This window comes from Sebastes umbrosus, chromosome 8 (genome assembly GCF_015220745.1).
Source record: "Sebastes umbrosus isolate fSebUmb1 chromosome 8, fSebUmb1.pri, whole genome shotgun sequence".
In the NCBI taxonomy this organism is placed as follows: domain Eukaryota; kingdom Metazoa; phylum Chordata; class Actinopteri; order Perciformes; family Sebastidae; genus Sebastes; species Sebastes umbrosus.
Window position 1 is genome coordinate 15,206,078 of NC_051276.1, and position 19,986 is coordinate 15,226,063.

At 43.7% G+C, this 19,986-nt stretch overlaps 2 protein-coding genes across 7 annotated transcripts in view; one reads left to right on the top strand and one right to left on the bottom strand.

The window, feature by feature from the left end:
* Window positions 1-14,521, top strand: part of smtnb (smoothelin b) — a 53,128-nt gene extending 38,607 nt beyond the window's left edge. For 2 of the 6 annotated variants that reach the window (XM_037777700.1, XM_037777705.1), the window contains 11 exons: window positions 185-258; window positions 6,999-7,184; window positions 7,463-7,538; window positions 7,780-7,812; window positions 8,605-8,784; window positions 9,013-9,075; window positions 9,180-9,264; window positions 9,349-9,525; window positions 9,619-9,745; window positions 9,927-10,078; window positions 12,840-14,521. In XM_037777700.1, coding sequence (XP_037633628.1) covers window positions 185-258; window positions 6,999-7,184; window positions 7,463-7,538; window positions 7,780-7,812; window positions 8,605-8,784; window positions 9,013-9,075; window positions 9,180-9,264; window positions 9,349-9,525; window positions 9,619-9,745; window positions 9,927-10,078; window positions 12,840-12,993 — 1,307 coding nt within the window. In that variant the 3' untranslated portion in view covers window positions 12,994-14,521. The other 4 variants (XM_037777701.1, XM_037777704.1, XM_037777703.1 and 1 more) reach the window with 4 other exon arrangements.
* Window positions 14,522-14,692: 171 nt separating this feature from the next.
* On the bottom strand, window positions 14,693-19,027 carry selenom (selenoprotein M). The gene is made up of 5 exons (XM_037777775.1): window positions 18,768-19,027; window positions 17,441-17,476; window positions 17,211-17,245; window positions 17,005-17,083; window positions 14,693-15,472 (listed from the first exon to the last, which is right to left on the bottom strand). Exons 1-5 carry the CDS (start codon window positions 18,861-18,863, stop codon window positions 15,242-15,244), a joined length of 477 nt encoding a protein of 158 aa, XP_037633703.1. The 5' UTR covers window positions 18,864-19,027; the 3' UTR covers window positions 14,693-15,241.
* Window positions 19,028-19,986: the final 959 nt, after the last annotated feature.

A 19,986-nucleotide genomic window follows, 5' to 3' on the forward strand; every position in this document is an offset into this window, starting at 1 on the left:
CAAGACCATGCACACATTTAAACTGTACACACATGCATCTAGGCGCCAGGACCTTTCTTGGCCTTCTACAGTTTCTTCCTATTCAACCCATAGCTGTGGACTATATATATATCGACCTGAATTTAAACTTTCTTATACTTGAAATTAAAATGTAAATTTGTGTCTTCACTGTGTCTGTTTTCAGAGCTGACCCTTGGCCTCAGAGCTACACCGTTCAAGCTCTCCTCATCCAGCCTCTCCTCCGGATCCTCCATCAAGGTACAGTCCGCCTTTTAAAAACAATTTTCTGGGAAATGATCACAACATTGAGGCTCTGCAGAATCTGGAGACAGAACCTGTCAAACATGCGACAAAACCACATTCCCAGTTCCTTTCCAATTAAAGATTAACGCTCTGTTTTCATCTACTCTTTCATTCCCAGCTGACTCAATTGAATTCCACTATGTTTTTTGCTGCGTCCCTGTCACAGCAATCACCTATAAAGGCCTGAAAAGCAAGTGAGCCGGGACAGTGAAAGACAGACAGAGTGTGAGAAAAGGAGGGAGGAGAGGGAAGAGCAGTGTTTATCAAACACAGAGTGGGTAGCCAGTCACATCTGTCCTTGTAGGGTATGTGAAGGAGAGAGAGGGAGGTGCTCCGGGCATTCCTCGTTTTCTCTCGGCAGGCCATGCCCACTGAGATTTATCTGGGAAATGTTTCCCAAATTACACCTGTCTGTCGTCATGCACACTGATTGCTGTCCAGTTGCAACGAAACACATGTTGACACGAGTTCTTCATCGTGTCTTTTCTTAGGGTTGCTAAAACATAGAGATTCAACTCTTAATTTGTGCACTCTAATCGGGCTGAAAATGGTCCGAGTCTAACCAATCCCCTCCCGTCTCACAGTGACCTCTGGGGTTAGGAAGAATGGCTAAACTCCCATTTGCCTCATTCCTTAACCTCCTTGCTCCTCCATGAAAGGAAGTGTCCTCGTGAATGGAGAGCGGGGGTATTGAGAGGGCGAGGAACGGCGAGTCCTATTTACTCTTTAATGGCTGTGTATTCCACCCCCTGAGTGGAGCGCAGCTGTAATCTGGTTATGGGATCATGGAGCTGGTTAATTAGGGCTGGGAGGAGGCTCTGCAAGCCTGCGGGGTGAATTTAAGGTGTTGGAATGAGACCGTCTCCATCAGTTAGGCCCTTGTTTAGAAGCACAAACACAGGGGCGGGTACGAACTAAGATACCACAGCGGAGCGTTTCTTGTAGAAAAGGGATTTTGCAGGAAGAGGACCCAGATTCTGCAGGGGATGAGGTTTATACATGTCTGAGCTGAGTGCTGTTGCAACCTTACCGTAACGGCATGCAGGTAACGTCTTTGCATGTGTCCTAACATGTGCATGACATTACTAAACATGATGTGTTTTAAATTATGCTAAAAGAAATATGTGCAGTTAAAGAATCGGCATCACAAATTCTTCTTTTTTTCATTTAAAATAGTTTATTTGCCTCCAACGACCACCAGTATGGATTATAGCCAATCAATCACCAATCATTAACCTTACATTGTTACTATGCTGGTGACTGCATGCTAGCACTACTAGGCTGTGATTCACATACTTGGCTATGCAAACAACCGTAACATCATCATGATGAACCACGAGGCTATGACAATAAATAAGTCTCTCTCTCTCTCTTTTCGTCATGCTTCGTCCGGATCTGCTTTCCCACACGGACACTGAGCCTGAGTGACTCGTTGGCTAATGAGATTGTAAAAACAGCAGCAGACACTGTCGGTTAACATCAACCAGCACCTCGGTTACCTTCAGACTGATCCAGAGACCACCTGTTCTACGACTTTCCCTGGTTTAGTCCAAGTTCAAGGTTGTGTGAGCGGTCAGGGGAGGATTCACATTGAAGTAGCTTATACTTTTCACATTTATGTCCATTAGAAGAAGAAGTGTACAGATATCAAGGTGGTGAAACAGGAGTTTTTATAAGATCTTCCTGTTTAGCGTTGTTGGTTGTTGTTGTTTATTGAACACAGTGGTTCCTGTCTGGGACTCTGATCTGTTTGGGTGGTCTGGGCTTCTCCTCGGTGGTCTAACCTAGCACTCAGAACTTCCCCTATTTCTTCCCTTATTTGTTTTAATTCCAATAAAACACGTTCTAGCAGCAGATTGCCTATAAATTACGATCTATGAGAGTCAAAGGAGAGAAACATTTTAGATAAAATAAGCAATGGAAAGACTCTAAAACAATGAAGGACAAATGTGAGAGAGCTGCTCCTTGTTATTTATTATAAAAGCAGGATTAAGATAAAGTTAATGGCAAGGTCAAGATGCTCGTAGCGTTTCAGTGCAGCGATGAGCGTTCATGTCAGACAGGTGAGGCCAGCAGCTGATTATTGATGCTCCGAGTGATCGCAGCTGCTCCCGCTCATCTCCGTCCGTGCCGACCACTGCGCCCAGCCTTGAACACAAATATAAATAATGCCTTAGCTTTATTACCAGGGCGATGACAGGACAGGCACACTGGTCAAGTGCTGCTGCGTGAACATGGACACACAGTCAATGAAGGATTGTCCCACTGTCACACAGAGGGAGAAGGACCTCATTGTTAACATACTGCTGATCCATGACACATGCTGGTTACACAACCAGTTCACGTGTGTCACGGATTGAAGCCTCGTCTGCAGACCTCGGTGCAAACTGCGGAGGGAAAGATGGATGATGTTTTATTGCCAGCTTAGATTTAGATTTGTTTCCCTTATTGCCATGCTGGTTCTTCTTTCAGCTAAAATCTCTGCATTGTTTTATTTTTTACCTCTTTTGCAAGCTATACTACATTATTTTTGGAAACTCTTGTGAATAGACAAAGAAAGACAGAGTGTTCACAACAGCCACAGACGCTGCCACATAAGACATCATTTTCCGCCACGATAATCAGAAACACAAACCTATATACATGCAGAAAAGAGTCTTTATTTGTCGTGCTTCTTGTCTTTCAACATCACTTTGCTTTGCTGTGGGTAAAGTGCTTTGATGCATGGTAAGACTAGAGCCATGTCCTTCTTGGGTTTTAACCCACTTTCCCTGCTGCCAGTCACATTTCTCTCCACTCTCCCTCGAGGCCAGTTTCTTCCTGGGAACTGTTTTGCTTACCTGTAAATCCCAGGAGAGACCACTGTTGCCCTTTGACACATTGTTCTCCATTGCACTTTTTTAAAATCAGTTTAATGCTTGTGATTCTTCTAATCAGACTGCCTTCAGCAGTACAGTATGTGCAGTACCATTTGATTTCTCTGCATGCTCTGCAATATGGCAATAAATCGTCAGTAGGTATTTAAACGAGGTATTTGTGCATTTTACACTATGAACAGTGTACACACACACCTCTGTCAGCGCTCTTGGAGAGCTCTTCATTTATCACAAAAGCACTTGAAGCATCCACATGAGCAGTGCTGCTTTGTCAGTAAGCCTAAAAACAAAATCTTGGAAGGGCTACGATGTCCTTCCCAACACCCTTACCCAGAGGAGAGGAGAACTGGGCCCCAGCTCACCCTCACTGGTCGACCAGTCTGCTGTGTCATGGTCCTAAACACTATGTCCTTCCCTCCAGAGGTCTGCCATGGATCACAGTCATGCAACGCAACTGACCTGATTAGTCACGACGCCTAGCATTTGGACGGAAAGCAGTTTTATGTGGAGTGAAACACTAACGTGTCGCTCCCCTCAGCTCAGGCCTAGAGCCACATCTAAACCCTCGTCGCCTGACATGCGAGGTGTGAAGGGCAGCGGCTCTAAATAAAAGGAACGTTGAAAGAGGGAGGGGTGAGTTTTCTGAATTGTTGCCACTACCATTCCTCCTCTGGCCTCCACCAGTGCCCCAGGACTGACTGGCTCATTGGGATAATGGCGGGGCAGGAGATAGATAGACACGTCCACGGCACCTGGAAATAAGGGGGTGGGGCTACAGCTGCCTGGGAAACTGAATTCCTTGCATGCTCATTGGCTGCCAGGGTGTCAGCCGGTAAAGAGGGGATATTTGCTGGGGGGTATAAAGAACATGCATTGTTTTGAAAGGTCTCTGTAGACAGACAGACAGAGTGTATACCTTCTACCTTCTACATCTGAAGCCACAACCTTTTGATTTCTCTGATCTTACACCCAAAGTTTTTAAGACACTCACAAGAAGATTTAAACTTAAAAGGACTTTCGCTGGTGTGACATTGAGTGCAGTGGGTCTGGCCATGCCTGGAGTGAACCTGGACTTCCTCCCAGCCTCAGAGGCTCCGGAGGTTTTGGGCAGCCCAGACAGCGCTTGTGCCGAGTCGGGCCTGGAGGAGGTGATTGGTGATCTGCTCGCTCAGGAGGAGGCAGAGGATGAAGAGGAGCAGTTTTGCAAGAGGGAATTTGAATTAACATTACAGTGCGCGGTGGGGGAGGTCCACAGTGACCTGCAGGCCTTCGGGAAGCGAGTGGATGCCCGTCTGCAGGAGGCAGCAGTTCAGGTGGCTCCTCTGGCAGCGGCCATTGCCGGGCTGCAGGAGGAGAACCTGAGGCTGAGGGTTCAGCAAGAAAGGCTGGTGAGGCAAGTGGAGGCCCTGTGCCAGGTGATGGGGCTGCCTGATGCCTTGCTGCATGTACTGCCCAGCAAAGAAAGCTCACCTACAGCTCCATGTGAAAAGAAAACCCCATCCAGTGATTTTCCAACATCATACAGTGATCCTCCAGCCTGCACACCCCAGGACACTGCACTCGAAGCACCTGATGCTTCATCCAGTACTCTCCAAGATTCTCCAGCTAGCACTCTTCTGGATACTCCATCAAGTGTACCCCAGGAACAAATATCATGCCCCCAGGACTCAGAGTCTGTATCTGCTGGGACAAACGCACCAGAGCCTTCACCTGTCCCCCACCCCCCCACCTTTGCAACCCGCCGCTCCCTCTCTGCTCCCTCTTTGATGGCAAACATTTCCGACAACAGCACGGTACTGCTCTCTGTTAATGGTTCTGATCATGACCCCTTTTTTAATTCAGATAAGCTGCGTGAAGAATGGGGATGTCTTTTTGTTCCAGTGTTGACAATACATGTGGATCAGCTTGCCACGAGTACTTTTACGTGCCATGCCAGTGACACGCTGTGTTCTTGCTCAAGTACCATCTCTCTTAGCTTTCCGTTGGTTTTAATCCTACATTATGTTCTCACTTCCTCTTTAAAAAAAGGTTAAACATCCCAGCTGTCAGTCAGTTTTGACTGATTGTGTTTACCACAGTCTGTCAGGGAGGTATTCCAATCCTCCAACACCATGTGTTTCTGATCCTGGCTAGCATTCATGTGTGTCTGTGTGCAAGTGTTCTGTTGAGTGGAGGAAAAATTACCAATGTCTTAACAGTAACAGCAGCCCTGGCCTATAGTTTGCCATCTTCAGATCATCCACAATGTTCACTTGTCAACACAGTTTCATGACTGACAGGATAAACCTCATCTTTAACCTCTATGTACTCTCGTACAAATCCCATAACAAATCCTGTGTGTGTTTGTGTGCACTGGTGACATTTTGAGGGATAATGAGTATTTACGGCATTATCCTCAGCTATTCAAGCGGCCAGTGTTCATATTACTGTCTAATCCTGCAAAGACAGCTGGGTCTGCCACTCAACCAGTAAAGGTGATGGACTTCTCTTAAATGTTACTCAGATGATTGTGATAATCTTATCTTGCCTTTGTGCAATTTCAGCTATTTCTCCTATGTCAGCTTTTCATAATTCTGATTGTGGAGACTGTATTGCAGGTCTAAGTGATGAATCAAAAAGTTCTCAGAAGGATGTTTAGCCCTCCCTCCATTAGAGAAAAACTAAACAAAAAGAGCGTTTGTATGCCACAATGACTCAGATGCTGAAAAGTGTCCTGAAGCTGAATTACACACGACTCGAGTACTAAGGTTATCTGGAACTTTCTCACCCCACTCACATTCCCTCATTGCCTGAATCAGAGCCCTTGTTTGGCTGCGTTGTATCCCAAAACATTCCTCGCCGGTCAAGTGCCTCTCAGTCCAGTCTGTCCCATGTCCAGAAAAGTCTTAAAACCAGTGGCCACCCTTAATCACACAGTGCTGTGGCTGCGCCGGGCCTTGTCCCTCCATGATGAGACCTGGCCCTGCTGGGGCCCGGGCGGCTGTGGATAGGGACAGAGCCAGCTGTCTGAGCTATATCTGGACCTGGACTCAGTTACAACAAAAGCATTGAAGCCACAGCTAGAGTTCATAGTCTGCCACAGGCATTCAGCATCATGTGACGTGACAAAGGTGTTTTCTGTCGGATTTATGTTCACTTCACATATGCTGGTAGACATCCAGGTTTACATCAACAACCTATAATGTCCCGTTTGTTCTCTTGGTGCTCTACTTCCTCCTCAGCATGCTCCTTCGCTCCTTCTGTGGTGTACATACCATTTCCCCAGAGTTTATATCTGCTAATGCATTGTTCCAGTCCTCCAGCCGTAATGGTGTACCGTACCTGTCACATAAACTCCTGCTTCACAGCAGCTCAGTATCATTTGGACACTCAGTGTGTCAGTCACACTCCATGAACTACGTTAACAGTAACTTGGCAGGGTTGCTCTCGCTCTCATGTGCTTACTGTCACCCTCTCTGGCACGGCTGGAAGGCGGAGGGGATGGAAGAAATGATGAGATGTGGTGAGCTGGCAGTCTCGTTACAAAAAGAGATTATTAGAGGGAGCCTACTTCACACACGCAGGCCTATTATGGCTTCAGTGTGTTTAACTAAAATCCCCTTGTTCTTGTTATGTCCTAAAAGTTATGCTTTTGTAAGTGTAAGTCTACAACTTAAAAGCCTGAGCTCCAGGTTAGGGGATTCTTCCTGCAGGAGCTCTCAGATGGCAATGCACATATCCAACTAAGGTGAAACTAATTAATGTAACTGTGCATCATTTTGCTGTCGGTCTGTGTGTGCTGCTCACACTGTGTGTGTTTGTGTTATGTGTTGTGTGCAGATGGAGACAGAGCCCGTCGTGGCCTCTGAGCCGGTGTTTTCAGTTGGACCGTCAGCCCAGGTGGCGTGTCACGTCCCGGCCATCCCCAACGGCTCCAGCACTCAGGCCGAACCCGACGAGCGCTCCGGAAAACTGACTGCCGAGCAGCTGGCTGCCATCGAGGACGAAGAGCTCCTTGACAAAATGGTACTTCACACCCAAGTTCCAATTCTGGATGATTTAGATTTGAAAGCACCACTTTGTAACGAATACAGCAGCTTCAGTCATGCCAAAAGTTTGTTGTATTAACAATAAATCTCGCCAGCTATGTGAGGGGTATATTTGGAAAAGTCACAGCCTGGTGTTGTGTGTGTGTGTGCACAATGCTATGTTAGAACTGTACTCATAAATAAAGCCATGCCACTTTGGCTTTTTGTGAGGAATGACCTCATTGTTTCCGTTTGTTTGTTTTTTTTCTTCCACAGCTCGATGAGTCAAAAGACTTTGAGGAGAGAAAGATGATCCGCGCAGCCATGAGAGACCTTCGCAAGAGAAAGAGAGGTAACGGAACAAAGCAAAATGTCCTATCTGTTACTCCAACCACATGAACATTTTTGCTCCATTTTGTCATGACTCCTGTTTTCTTACAAATCATCAGAGGTAAACACACTGCATTATTATAATCAAGCCTGATGATTTTGAATTCACTTTCCCTCCCTCATGATTAGGAGTATTTATTTTTATTATTTTATTTACAAATTTTAAGCAATTTCCACATGATCTCTATCCATTCTGCCCTCAGAGGTCAAGCTGGGATGTACTCAAGAGGAAATAGGTAGGGCAGGTTGGTGTGCAGTGTGCATTAACAGTTGATACCTGCCTGCTTTTGTCTTTTTGTGTGCACCATCCTGTCACCGTCAGACCACTAACAGTGTATCTCTCAGACCTCTGTGGCGGATGATAAAGGATATGTTGACAGTTTTGCTAACGTGCATGAATCCTGGTTTCAAACTCACCTCAGTGTGCTGCAAACTGAAACGTCTGTCACATTTAGTGTATTCTCTGTTTTGCAGTGAGCACTCACCGTATGGTTTCACCAGGCGTCTGGTTGCATTGAGCTGACAGTTGAACCTAATTTGATTCCCAGACCTGTACAAGTTCAGTGCACTCAGAGGCATGGAGCATACAAAAAGCAAAACAAAATGTGTTTAAATACCTGTACACTGTCAGGTAAAAGCTGGAGGAAGCACTGCAGGTGTTAAGGTATCAGTATTCTGGACATTGCTGAACTTGGCACAGCCCTCCACAGAAGACGATCAGAGTGTGTTTGCTCTCTTTGATCTGTGATGTTTGTGCAGCACATATGACTTGACAGCTTTGGCTCGGCGGCGAGTCTCCCACCTGTGGGTGTTTGTGTGTTCAGAGGAATTTTACGGTACTGTGGAAACATCGCCTCGAATTTGGAAGCCCCGTTTTAATCCATCTTTGTGGCAGTCAGATGAGGAGGTGCTGTCAGTTTGTTTAGGACCTTTTGTCCTCCTCCTCCTCTCTTTTTTCCATTGACATCATCTCTCCACCTCTCCGTCCCCTCTCTCCTCTCCTCTCCCCTCCTTTCCTCCACCCTCAGACCAGAGAGAAAAGGAGCGCGACACCCGTCTGCAGGAGCTCCGGACGCAGAGAGAAGAACGAGCACAGAAAGGCCGTGCTGGGGTCGGAACGGGAGAGTTGGTGATGAGGAAGGTGGAGAAGTCAGCGGATGGCTCCAGTCACAGTCAAGTCACCAAGACGGACCGCTTCGCTTCATCTGGTAACCTTTACTTTTCTTTTTTCCGGTGCATTTCTGACTCTTCTTTAAACCTTTCTTGAACCTGCATTTAACCACTGAAGTCAACAAAGAAGTGATTCTTATTTCATCATCTTGGGAGGAAAAGTTGAAAGTAAAAGCAGATGAAGAATAAATTATATTGATACTGACAGTCTTGAAACAGATATGTCCAATATGAGTATAATTTAAAGTGTGTGTTTGTGTTTTTAGATGATGGGAGCAGATCAACACGCAGCACTGTCGTCGAGGCCAGTTATTTGCAGAAAACAGACAGTGAGTCATTACTTTATTTCACTCTCTGGCTCTTTTACAATCCTGCATAGTCGTTACAGTCATATCACCGATAGCATTCATATGTCTGTGTGTTTATTATCTAGGAGGGACACTCCAGTCCAAATCATACAGCTACAGCTCTTCCACATCATCATCATCCTCCTCCAACACGGGCAAAAAAGTGGGCAGGTAGGTCATGAAACCTCATCACAGTAATTACACTACATTTTAAATCCCTTCACTTTTACTAATTAACTTGTGTCTCCGCCTCAGTGTGTTTGACCGCGAGGATGACACATCGTCTCGCAGTGGCAGCGGCGGATTAGCTGCGGTGGAGCGGAGGCAGGCGGAGAGGCGCAAGGAGCTGATGAGGGCTCAGACTCTGCCGAAGACCTCTGCCATGCAGGCCCGCAAAGCCATGATAGAGAAACTGGAGAAGGAGGGAGGCGGGTAAGCATAAACAGAGAGGTATTACTACCAAAGAAAGAAAAGGAGCAGGTCAAAGCATGTAAATATTAACACAAACGAGACTTTTTCTTTCAGCCCTGGAAATCAGGCGGTCGCCAAGGTAAACAAGGTCCAGCGTTCCACCAGCTTTGGTGTACCCAACGCGAACTCCATTAAGCAGATGCTGCTCGACTGGTGCCGCGCCAAGACCCGCTCCTATGAGGTGAGCAAAGCAGCCACGGCAACCCGCTGTGTGTTTAGTGCTCATCTTTAATCAGCCAGTGAATCTGTAATCTGATGATTAAGACAAGATAGGCTTAGATAATATTTTCCCTACTTTGGGAATGTTTCCATCATGTCTTTATCACCGCTTCCATATCTATTCTGTTTGTCTTCTCCTTCAGCATGTGGACATTCAGAATTTTTCATCCAGCTGGAGTAACGGCATGGCATTTTGTGCCCTGGTGCACAATTTTTTCCCCGAATCCTTTGAATACGAGTCCCTGAGCCCCAGCAACCGCAGGCAAAACTTTGAGGTGGCCTTCAGCACTGCAGAGTGAGTACACACAGGAAAACACGTTTGCCTCAGTAACATGTCCACTAACCACATCAGTTCTCTTATTGTTGTTACGTTTTGACTGCAAGTGAGAGCGTCAACCGACTGTGTTGGAGAAACCACATCAACTGCGGTGAACCTTTGTTTTTTTGTTAAGCTTGGCAGAGGAAATGTGAAGCATATGAGGAGAAACCAGCAGAAGAAGCTTAACTTTCCTCTTAAGGTTAAAGTAATAGACATTATCTTCCAACCAAGGCTGTCGTGGAGTGAATACACGATGAAAATCAAACAATCCAATCAACACATTTCCCTTTCTTTGCCTCATACAGACAACTCTCTTTGTTCCTCTCTACAATCCACTTCTAGCTTTTATTCAGTGTTGCTCTTTGCCAAACTTGAGCCTGAAGCACAGAGACGGACCAAAAACACGTGGAAGCTCCTCGACTGATGTCCCAGTGTTAACTTTCCCTATCTCTCCCAGGTGTATCGAACCACCTCAACTCTAATTACTCCACCTCTAAACCTCCACTCTCCATCTGTCCTCTACTATGAGTAACTGCTGTGACACCCTCCATCTGCTCTAAACCAGAGAGCCATGAGCAAACCCTCCCCAAACAACCAGGTTAAAAAAAAACGGACGAGCTCTCGGCTATGTCCCCAACATTTCCCCTCCTTTTTAATCCTAATCTCTCCGTTTTCCTCTCTCTATCTCATCCCTCTTGCATCACACCATTCTCACTTGTGATGCCCCCCACCCACCTGTGTGTGTGTGTGTGTGTGTGCGTCCTCACATGTAGGATCATGTCAATGCTGATATTGATATTATTTATGCTCTCAACACCGGACTGTCACCCAATCACAGCCCCAGTCTTCCCACCTTCTATGTTGCACCATCACTCACTTCCCTGGGCACTCCCGACCCTCCCAACAGTTTGCTGTTATCTGAACACACACACTCTCACACACACTCCATCCTGTGTGCACCAGTATGTTTTTAGAGTCACTATATGGTTGTGTCTTTGTGTTTTATTTGCAGAATCACTGTTGTTTTTTTGTGTTTCTGACAGAATGTAGTCGTATTGAAATGTTCAAAAGTCGCACAGAAAAAAACAACAACAAACAAAAAGGCTAAATGAGCATCGCTCATTTGACGTTTTGTTTTGTCTATGTGTGTGTGTTTGCCACATACTGTATGTATCATGATGTTCATGAAGCATGTCAACTCATGGATATATTTGTGACCACAGAGAATGTAATGTTATTGTTTCTTTTTGTGTCATTTCTCTCTCCCTCTGTCTTTTCACCCTGAATCTTTTTACGTTTGGCTGCTCACTGCTTTATCTGTTTGTTTTTCTCCCCTCCTCCTTCCTCTCTTTCCCACACTTTGTCCACTATCTCTGTCCTGTTCCTTCTCTCTTCTTCTTATCTGTACTTCACCCTCCTCCTCTTCTTTGTTTCTATCTGTTCGGGTCTGCCTTTCCTTCCTGTCCTCGTCCTCCCCCCGTCTCTCCCCTCTTCCCCTGCTGGGTGCGGACACAGGAAACTAGTGGACTGTCCCCAGCTGTTGGATGTGGACGACATGGTGAAGATGCGCGAGCCGGATTGGAAGTGTGTGTATACGTACCTGCAGGAGTTCTACAGGGGTCTGGTGACGAAGGGCCTGGTTAAAACCAAAAACTCCACCTAGAGTCGCACCCAAAACTGAACCCATGGTGAGAGAGGGGGCAACAACCTACGAAGGAACCTCACTCTGGTTCTGAGAGATGGGATAGAGGGAGTGTGTATGTATGAGTGTGTGTGTGTGTGTGTGTTTGTGTGTACCTGCATGTTTTAAGCAGCTGTTAGGATTTACATCAAACGCAGTGGTTCAGAAAACTCCTTTATTGGCCGCTTTTGGATATTTGATCCTTCATGTTAATCTGAAGCTACCGAGGTCCAAAGTACCAAACATGGTATGCGTGTGTGTGTGTGTCCATGTGTGCATTTCTGCATAGTCAGACTATGGCCCAGGCAGAGAGCCAGGACCATCTGCAACACTTTAAAAGGATCTGCTGTATCACAATGTTTCAAACAGAGTAGTTAAGAAACAAAGCAGGGAACGGAAAGGCTGTGTTGTCCGCTGGCTTTTTATCATGTGTGAATTAACAGGCGTTTATGCTTGTAAAGCCTTTTAAAGATTGCGTTTTAAAGTTTAATAGTAAAGTGCAGGATGATCCCGTGTCTGCAGTTCCTTTAAATAACAAAAACGATTTTATGTTGTTGACATTTATTTTCTCATGCGGGAGAGATTTACCCTCGTGCTGTTCCTGTTACTCTACACTTTGTTTGTGTAGGACGTCTCAGAGGGTTTACAGTGTGTGGAGATATAATGCCACCCTGTGGTCACTCCCTGCATAGCTCACATGTGAGCTCTTTGTTCCTAAAACTGTTTATTGAAACACGCTGCATTACTGAAGTTTATTTATAGAGAGCTTTTAAAAGGGTTTCCACACAGGGCTTTAGAGAAAACAGAGACTAAAAAGGATATAAAAAGAAGAAGAAGTAGAGTATAATCACAACAAGGAAGGGCCTGAGTTAATCAGTGCTGTTCCTGTTCAACCAGTTTTGTTAATGATCATGAGAAAGTACAAAGTGAAAAGTACATATGAATAATTGTGACTGAACATGTGAAGAGAATATCCTTCATCTCTGGTCTTCCACCATTCTGTCTGTTCATCCTCCTCTTCCTCATACACACTGTCTCTTGTATGCTGCTCCTCAGGACCTATTGCAACTGCATGCCTTTGCTGGAAGTGGAGGACATGATGATCATGGGTAACAAACCCGACTCCAAATGCGTCTTCACCTACGTACAGTCCCTGGTCAACCACCTGCGCAGATACGAGATGTCCATGGGTCGGCCCTGTGACCTCTGACCTCTGACCTGTGCTCAGTGACGTGCTCAGTGACGTGGCGTCACCCCCGGCCCTCCCCGTCCCTTCACCAGCCCTGACCCGTCCCCCAGCTCCATCTTCACCTGATGACGGCCTCCACACTGACAGGCTGCGTCACAGAGGTGCTCATCTCTGATGGACAAGTTGGGGATTGTGTGTGCGTGTGTGTGTGTGTGTGTGTGTGTCAGTTTGCTTATTATCTTTGTTGGCAGTGGTGATGTGTATTCGTTATTTCATTAAGTCCACATTTCACCAGCAAGAGAACGCCAAAGGTTTTATAAGACTACCTTTTTAAGCTTTAAAATTTTACATCTTTTTTTTGTACTCAGCTTTGTATCAGGTAATATTTAACTGTGTCAGTACACTAGTGGACTGAAAAACACATCAAGACAGAAAAGAGAAAATATTTTTATAGTATTTCCCCTTTTAAATTATTTATACCTACATTTTTCTCTGCTTATTGTAATTTGCTGGCATTTCTGTTGGTAATTCCACAGAAGAAGAAAAATACATCCAACCATATGATGCATTATTTGGGTTTTCATTTCGGTACTTTTTCACTTTTGCCAAACTCTCGCTGCTTGACGTATTTGAATTAAGTTATTCTCATGTTGATGTAATCAATGAGCATATTACTATTTAATACATGAGCACAGGGATGTTCTTTCTTCATTGTTCAATGTTTGAGTAATCTCACCTTTCTGAACTCTGCAGTGCTACTGAGAACATTGTACCCCTCCTACATCACTGTGTCATTATTTTAACCGCAAAATGCTTGCAGTCAAACACGTTTTTAATTCAGGTAGAAAGAAAACAAGGAGTGGGTTGTAGTCTGATGTCATGCAGCTGAACTGTATCATTACTTGATTTAATAATAATAATAATAATAATAATGTGTGTACAGCAGTGCTGCCATCCTCCCCCAGCATCACTGACTTGCCCTGCCAAACACACTCACACACAGCTCTGTTAGAGGGCTTCTTATTTATGCTCCAGTAGATTTTTTGGAAATATATTATTTTTTATTTTGTTAGTGTGTACATTATGCTTTTAAAAGCTTTGTTTAAAGCTGAGTCAATAAGCTTAATCTGTCACGATGTTTTGTGAAACTGATTGGGGTCACTTTTTGGAGAAGTTAATAAGCTTTCTGTTTAAACGCGACTAATCATGACAGAACATAACTGCCAATTGTGTATTTTACAACATGAAGCTAAAGAAAAAAATTTAAATAATTTTTATTCCACTTGTAAAATTAAGATTTCTTTAAGAAGATGTTGAAAATCTGATCGTTTCAGAGCTGAGCGAGCTTGATGAAACTTATTTCTGGAAGCTCTGTTTTAGAAGATTTAGAGAAATTATTTGAGAATTATTCCACCGCTGCCAACTGAAAAACGAATACCTTCCACGGAGCAGTGAGTGCTGTAAATAAGAGCTTAAACACATTATAATTTCATGTTTCTGTGCACCACAGTTAAATGTGAATTAAGATTAAACCAATTTGAGAAATGAATGCATTTGTTGGGGATTATTGCTCGGAATTGTCTCATTGTATGGAGTGTCAAACATGCCTACATTTATACTCTACCTTTGGGCAATTTAGAGTCTGCCAAATCTAACCTTTGAAAGAAACGGACATGAGAACATGAACTTTAAACACAGCAAGGACAGGCAGGAGATGAGATTATGTTTTCAAAGATTTTATTATTTTTTTCTATTACAACGCTTCCACTTGAGTCCTCCTGTGTGCATCAGTCCAACCCACCAGAACATGTAGCATCAGCCTCAGGCCAGTCAGACAGTTTTTCAGCCTGAGGCTTCATTCAGTTTCACAGTAGGTAGGAAGTAATCAGACACACAAGAGAACTTAAGAGAAGCGAGGATCCTGAAGACAGCTGACACATGATGGACTGCAAAACAAAATAAGACGTACACACTTCCAGTCTTTGTGTAGAGAGTAGAAAAGCACTCACAAAGCAGCTTGTTAGGTTATTATCGCTGCAAAAATAAGAACAAACAGCAAGAAGAAGAACAATGTGCAAATTCAGACTGTGGACCTTTTAAAGGCCTTTTGCTGATGCTAAGATTGTGTCCTTGCCCAAAGGCTGATCCAGGATCGGCTGGTCTTATTTTGTAATGACAAGCATTTCTGTCATCAATAACCAGCTGGTCGTGGAGCAGCTATGGGGCTTAGTGGTACTGTGAGATTCCTACTTTTCTCCACTCTGACGGGTTATAGGTCAGTATGCTGTGCCTCTGCTTTGGGCTCTGAGGAGGCGTTCTCTGTGGTGGGAGAGGCAGTGGCGGATTTGTACGGCGCCTCGTCTTTAAACGGGCTGTCTTTGGCAGGAGAGAAGCGGAACTCTTCGGGCACCTCGTCCTCAGGTTCAGCCTTCTTGTAGAAGCCCAGCTTCTCCAGCAGCTCGTTGATCTCAGATTGGGTCATGTCAGACAGGGCGATACGCTGTGGAGGACACAGACATAAAGGTTAAATTATAATCACAGTTTAAATTTACTTTTCTTTCACTGTTGGTGCTGAATGAAAAACTGCATTACACATTTTGTTCACTGTGATAGATAGTCAGTGCGGCAGTATGTAACTAGACATCACTTGCCCCAAAACACAATTTGACATTGAAGGTGCTAAATGCGAGATTGGGTTCATCATTATTGCCTCTGCACGGCTCTCAACATGGCGACAGCTGATCCAGCAGCTTGCTACACAAAACAAAGGCAACACTGCTGACAGAGCTAACAGTGTTAACCTGGGGGGGAAACGGAGGCTAAATTACGAATCCTGCTATAGCAAAGGCATGACCCGCCCTACTCTGCCTCTGATTGGCTAGTACTCGCTGCCTTCATTGGTTGGATTGGTTAGGTTTAGGTATGAGAAGTGAGATTTGGTAAGGATATCATAGTAAGCCAATCAGAGGCAGAGTAGGGCAGGTCATGCCTTCACTGTAGTAGGATTCATAATATCGCGAATTAGAGGGCGGGTGCTACGCGTCCGCAACAGTGCTGTTGGTCAGGACGGCGTTATCAGGTGTAACCGCCGCGTGAAAGCAGTGCAGAGCGGCGGCTGTGTGGGACACGCTCACATACACTAAAAGGCACGCGTGGCTTGCCCGGCTATGTCAACAAAGCACAGAAAAGCTCAGATTACAACACACACAGAGGGAGATTGACTACATTCTTTGCTCAGGTAGACATTACTCCATTATATCTTTACATAGTAAATAGTTGTTGCTGCTTTGTTAATGATCTGGATATCAAATACAGCACCTTTAATGCTAATGTTGCTGTGTCTGCTGGATGTGTTAATTGGCATAAGTTTGCTAGGAAATTTGCCATAATAGCTTTAAAAGGTGAAGTCAGATGTGGGTTTACAGCTTGGTGTAGAGTTGTGCCCCCAAGTGGACAAAAAAAAAGATTAATGCAGCTATCAATTACACCATCATGCCTTTATTTCACTGTTGGAAAATGAAGTAAAGAAAAATGTATTTTAAAAAAAGCTGTTTTAAAATTATGCTCAAAGCCCCTGTGTGTGTAGAATTTTAAAACTGGCAGTAGTAACGGGTTTAGACCCATCCTACCCTCTCACTTCCACAGATCTATCCCCAGGACTGGGCTGAAAACAACACATAGACCCTGATTTACAATAGAGATTTACAATTTCCAGCTCCGGTCTAACTATCTGTTTGAGGGTGTGCCAAACTAGCCGCTAGGCAAGGTGTGTCACTAGTTTACATCACCATGTTACGGAATAAAAGGCGGGACTTCAAGCAAAGCATTTCAGGCAGTTCAGATCAGTGTTTCTGTGGAGGAGAGTAACTCTTTGGCGTGGACTTTGGGCTTTGTAACTTTGCAGACCTTTTACATGCACAAAAAATTTATATAACACACAAAGGGAGAAAGCACAATAGCATAATAGGTCCTTTTTAATATATTGTTAAACAAATACAATGCAAATGTAAATACACTGCAAAACAGACTTACATCCAGCTCTTCAAAATAGTGGTTCAGGAGGACAAGCTCAGGGTCGGCCCCAGGAATGTGCTTCATCACCAGATTATGGCTGAGGTAGTCATGGTCAAGGACTGGCACAGAGAGAAACTATGCCGTACTTGTTACAGTGTGCAATTTATAAACAGACATATTGAAGAATAAGTAAGTAACAGCAGTGTACTTGAGTCAAAGGATACTAAAGAGGAATGTCCTGGACCACAAAGGCTTTCACCTGCAGAGACAGACAGAGGTGGGGTTAATGTTTTTCACTCAGGGCTGGTTTCAGTGACAGATCTGTGGGGGGGTTATGTGAAACTCTAGACGTGAAACTGTGTTAAAATGTTTCTCAGTGAGCAAACACAGTCTGCCTCTGACACAGACTCTCAGTGTGTTGTTCCTGTTGATGACATGACGGAGGGTAACTCACCTCTCTGAGCCTGTTCAGCTGTCATCCACCACACGACTGGAGGGAGACAGAAGATACAGGAAATGGTTATAAGCAGCTCTCATGCTTTGGACATCACCTGAATTAGACACTGAAATGTGTCTTTATGCATATTTTTCTTTATAGAGCTGAAAGTCTCACTGCAGCGTTGCATCCTTTGAGAGCACATATTTAGAAAGGCTCCTGGGATGGATGCCTAGAACCCATTTTTGCAGAGCCTCAGGTATTGAGTAGCAGGTGTGAATAACACAACAATAGAAACAGATAACTGGTGCTGGCAGGGTGGGGATTTGGTGACACCCTGGGGGGAACAGGGCATGGTTTCTCACAAAAAAACAAGGGTTGAGTTTCAGAAACTTTTGTGCAAGGAATCAGACCATCCAGTTACACGCCCTTCAGCTGAATTACAACTAGCCTAAGTCACCTTTTATCAATTGTATTGTTATTACATAAAATGCATACAGGTGCAGCCTCTATTCATCCTGTTCCCCTCCTGGAAGAAACACTGACGCATGCACCCAGCGCGTAAATGTAAGAAACACACATACACACACATACACAGTTATAATTATATATGACCTTCGAATTAACTTAAAACATTTTTTTGTCTTTATTTTTGTTATTATTTACTTATTTATTTATCTCACTTATTATTGTAAGTGTTGGTATTATTATTGTTATTGATATTATTATCATGACCATCATCATCATCATCATCTTTATTGTTATTCATATTATTAATATATACAGTATGTGTATGTGTATATACTGTATTATATATATATATATATATTACACATTTCTTTTCTTTTTGTTTTGTTTTTGCTCCCCCTATGCTCTACACATAAAAGGAAGGATGTCTGTATGTGTTTAAGAGTAGATATATGTCATATATGACCATCTAGCCTCATTCAATGCCAAACACACACCCATTATCCACATCACACTTCAACCTGCTTTTATCCCCTTGTTTTGTCTTAGTTTAGTTTAGTTTAGTTTTGTTTCGTTTTTGTACTTTGTTATTTGTATTTCTCTGTATAATATATTTTGGTCTTTTTTATATATGTCCCTGCACATGTCTTCACTTGTTTTGTAATCACTTTATAACACAATAAAAAAAAAAAAACATGGATTAAAAAAAAAAAAAAAAAGAATGTAAGAAATAAAATGCATCCATTCACACATTTAAAACCAGATCTGACTCATAAATATAGTCTCCTCTCCTCACAGCCTCGGCCCACCGTCCCTGTCAATACAGCCCTCCTCCTCCACCTGTGTAGTGTCATACAGCTGCTGTGTGTTACTGTACCTCCACCCTCGCCTTTGCCAGCCCCTCCAGCTTCTTCACGTCCACATCATAGGCCGAGGCGCAGTGAAGCAAACTGGCCAACACGAGCAGCCACATTATTGTTCCTCTACTGGTTCAGATCGTGGACCAGGACTCGCTCTGCTCTGCTCCGGGACCAGGATGTCTGTCTGTCTGTCTGTCTGTAGGTAAACGTAGCCTTAACTGAGCTGAAGAAGATGGGAGGAGAGATGATGATGTGCAGAGTTATGTCACGTCCGGATCTCTTGCCACGTCAAATGTTTCTCCCAGAGGAGGAGAGAGAGAGGGAGGCGCGGAGAGGACGCTCATTGGTTCATCTGAGAGATCTCTATTATTAACATACACTGTTAAGAATTTCCCAGTAAAATAACAGTAAAGAACTGGCAGCAGGGTTGCCTTTATGTTACTGTAAAATTAACATTATTATACTGTCGCTGAAATTTACAGCTTTGTACTGTTAATGAAAAATACAGTTTGAACTGTTTTTTTTTATTAATATTAATTTCACAGTATTTTACAGGTAATTTACTGTTTAAAGATACATTATATAGCTGTTTTTCCACCTTTCTTTTACATTATCTTACTGATTTGTTTTAATGCACTATTTAGGTTGTATTTTTTTTACATACATTTTAATAAACATATTTTTTTGCCTAGATGAATAGACTTAGCAGGTTATAGACATAGGAATAGTCACACTAAATACAATTAAAGGCACTTGTTAGGAAAAAGGCTATAATAGACTTGTTGACACTTTTCCCAAAATGTCTGTCTATAGCTGGCTACAAGCACAGAATGCAAACCATAACAACATGTGAGTGAAGAACAGAGCTAATTCACTGATTTTACAATCATGTACAACGTACAAGCCTCACATGTGCAGATCAGGTCCCAGAATTCAAGAAATACTGCATGAAACTGTTACTGATGATACTTTAGACAGTTGATCAGCAGTAAAGTGCTGTTTTTTAAGAATGCATTGTAGTTCAGTCAAAAAACGGCCTATGAAACAGGTTTTCTTTTGTATTAACAGTAAAGCACTGTTTTTAGCAATAACAGGTTACTACTGTTGAAATCCTGCTGTAAATTAATAGCAATGGTTTACAGTGTACAGTTAATCCCATAGATTTGATTGCAATCTATGGTTAATCCTTGCAAATGTTAAAAGGAAAGAAATCCCTTTACACAAGATGAAATATAA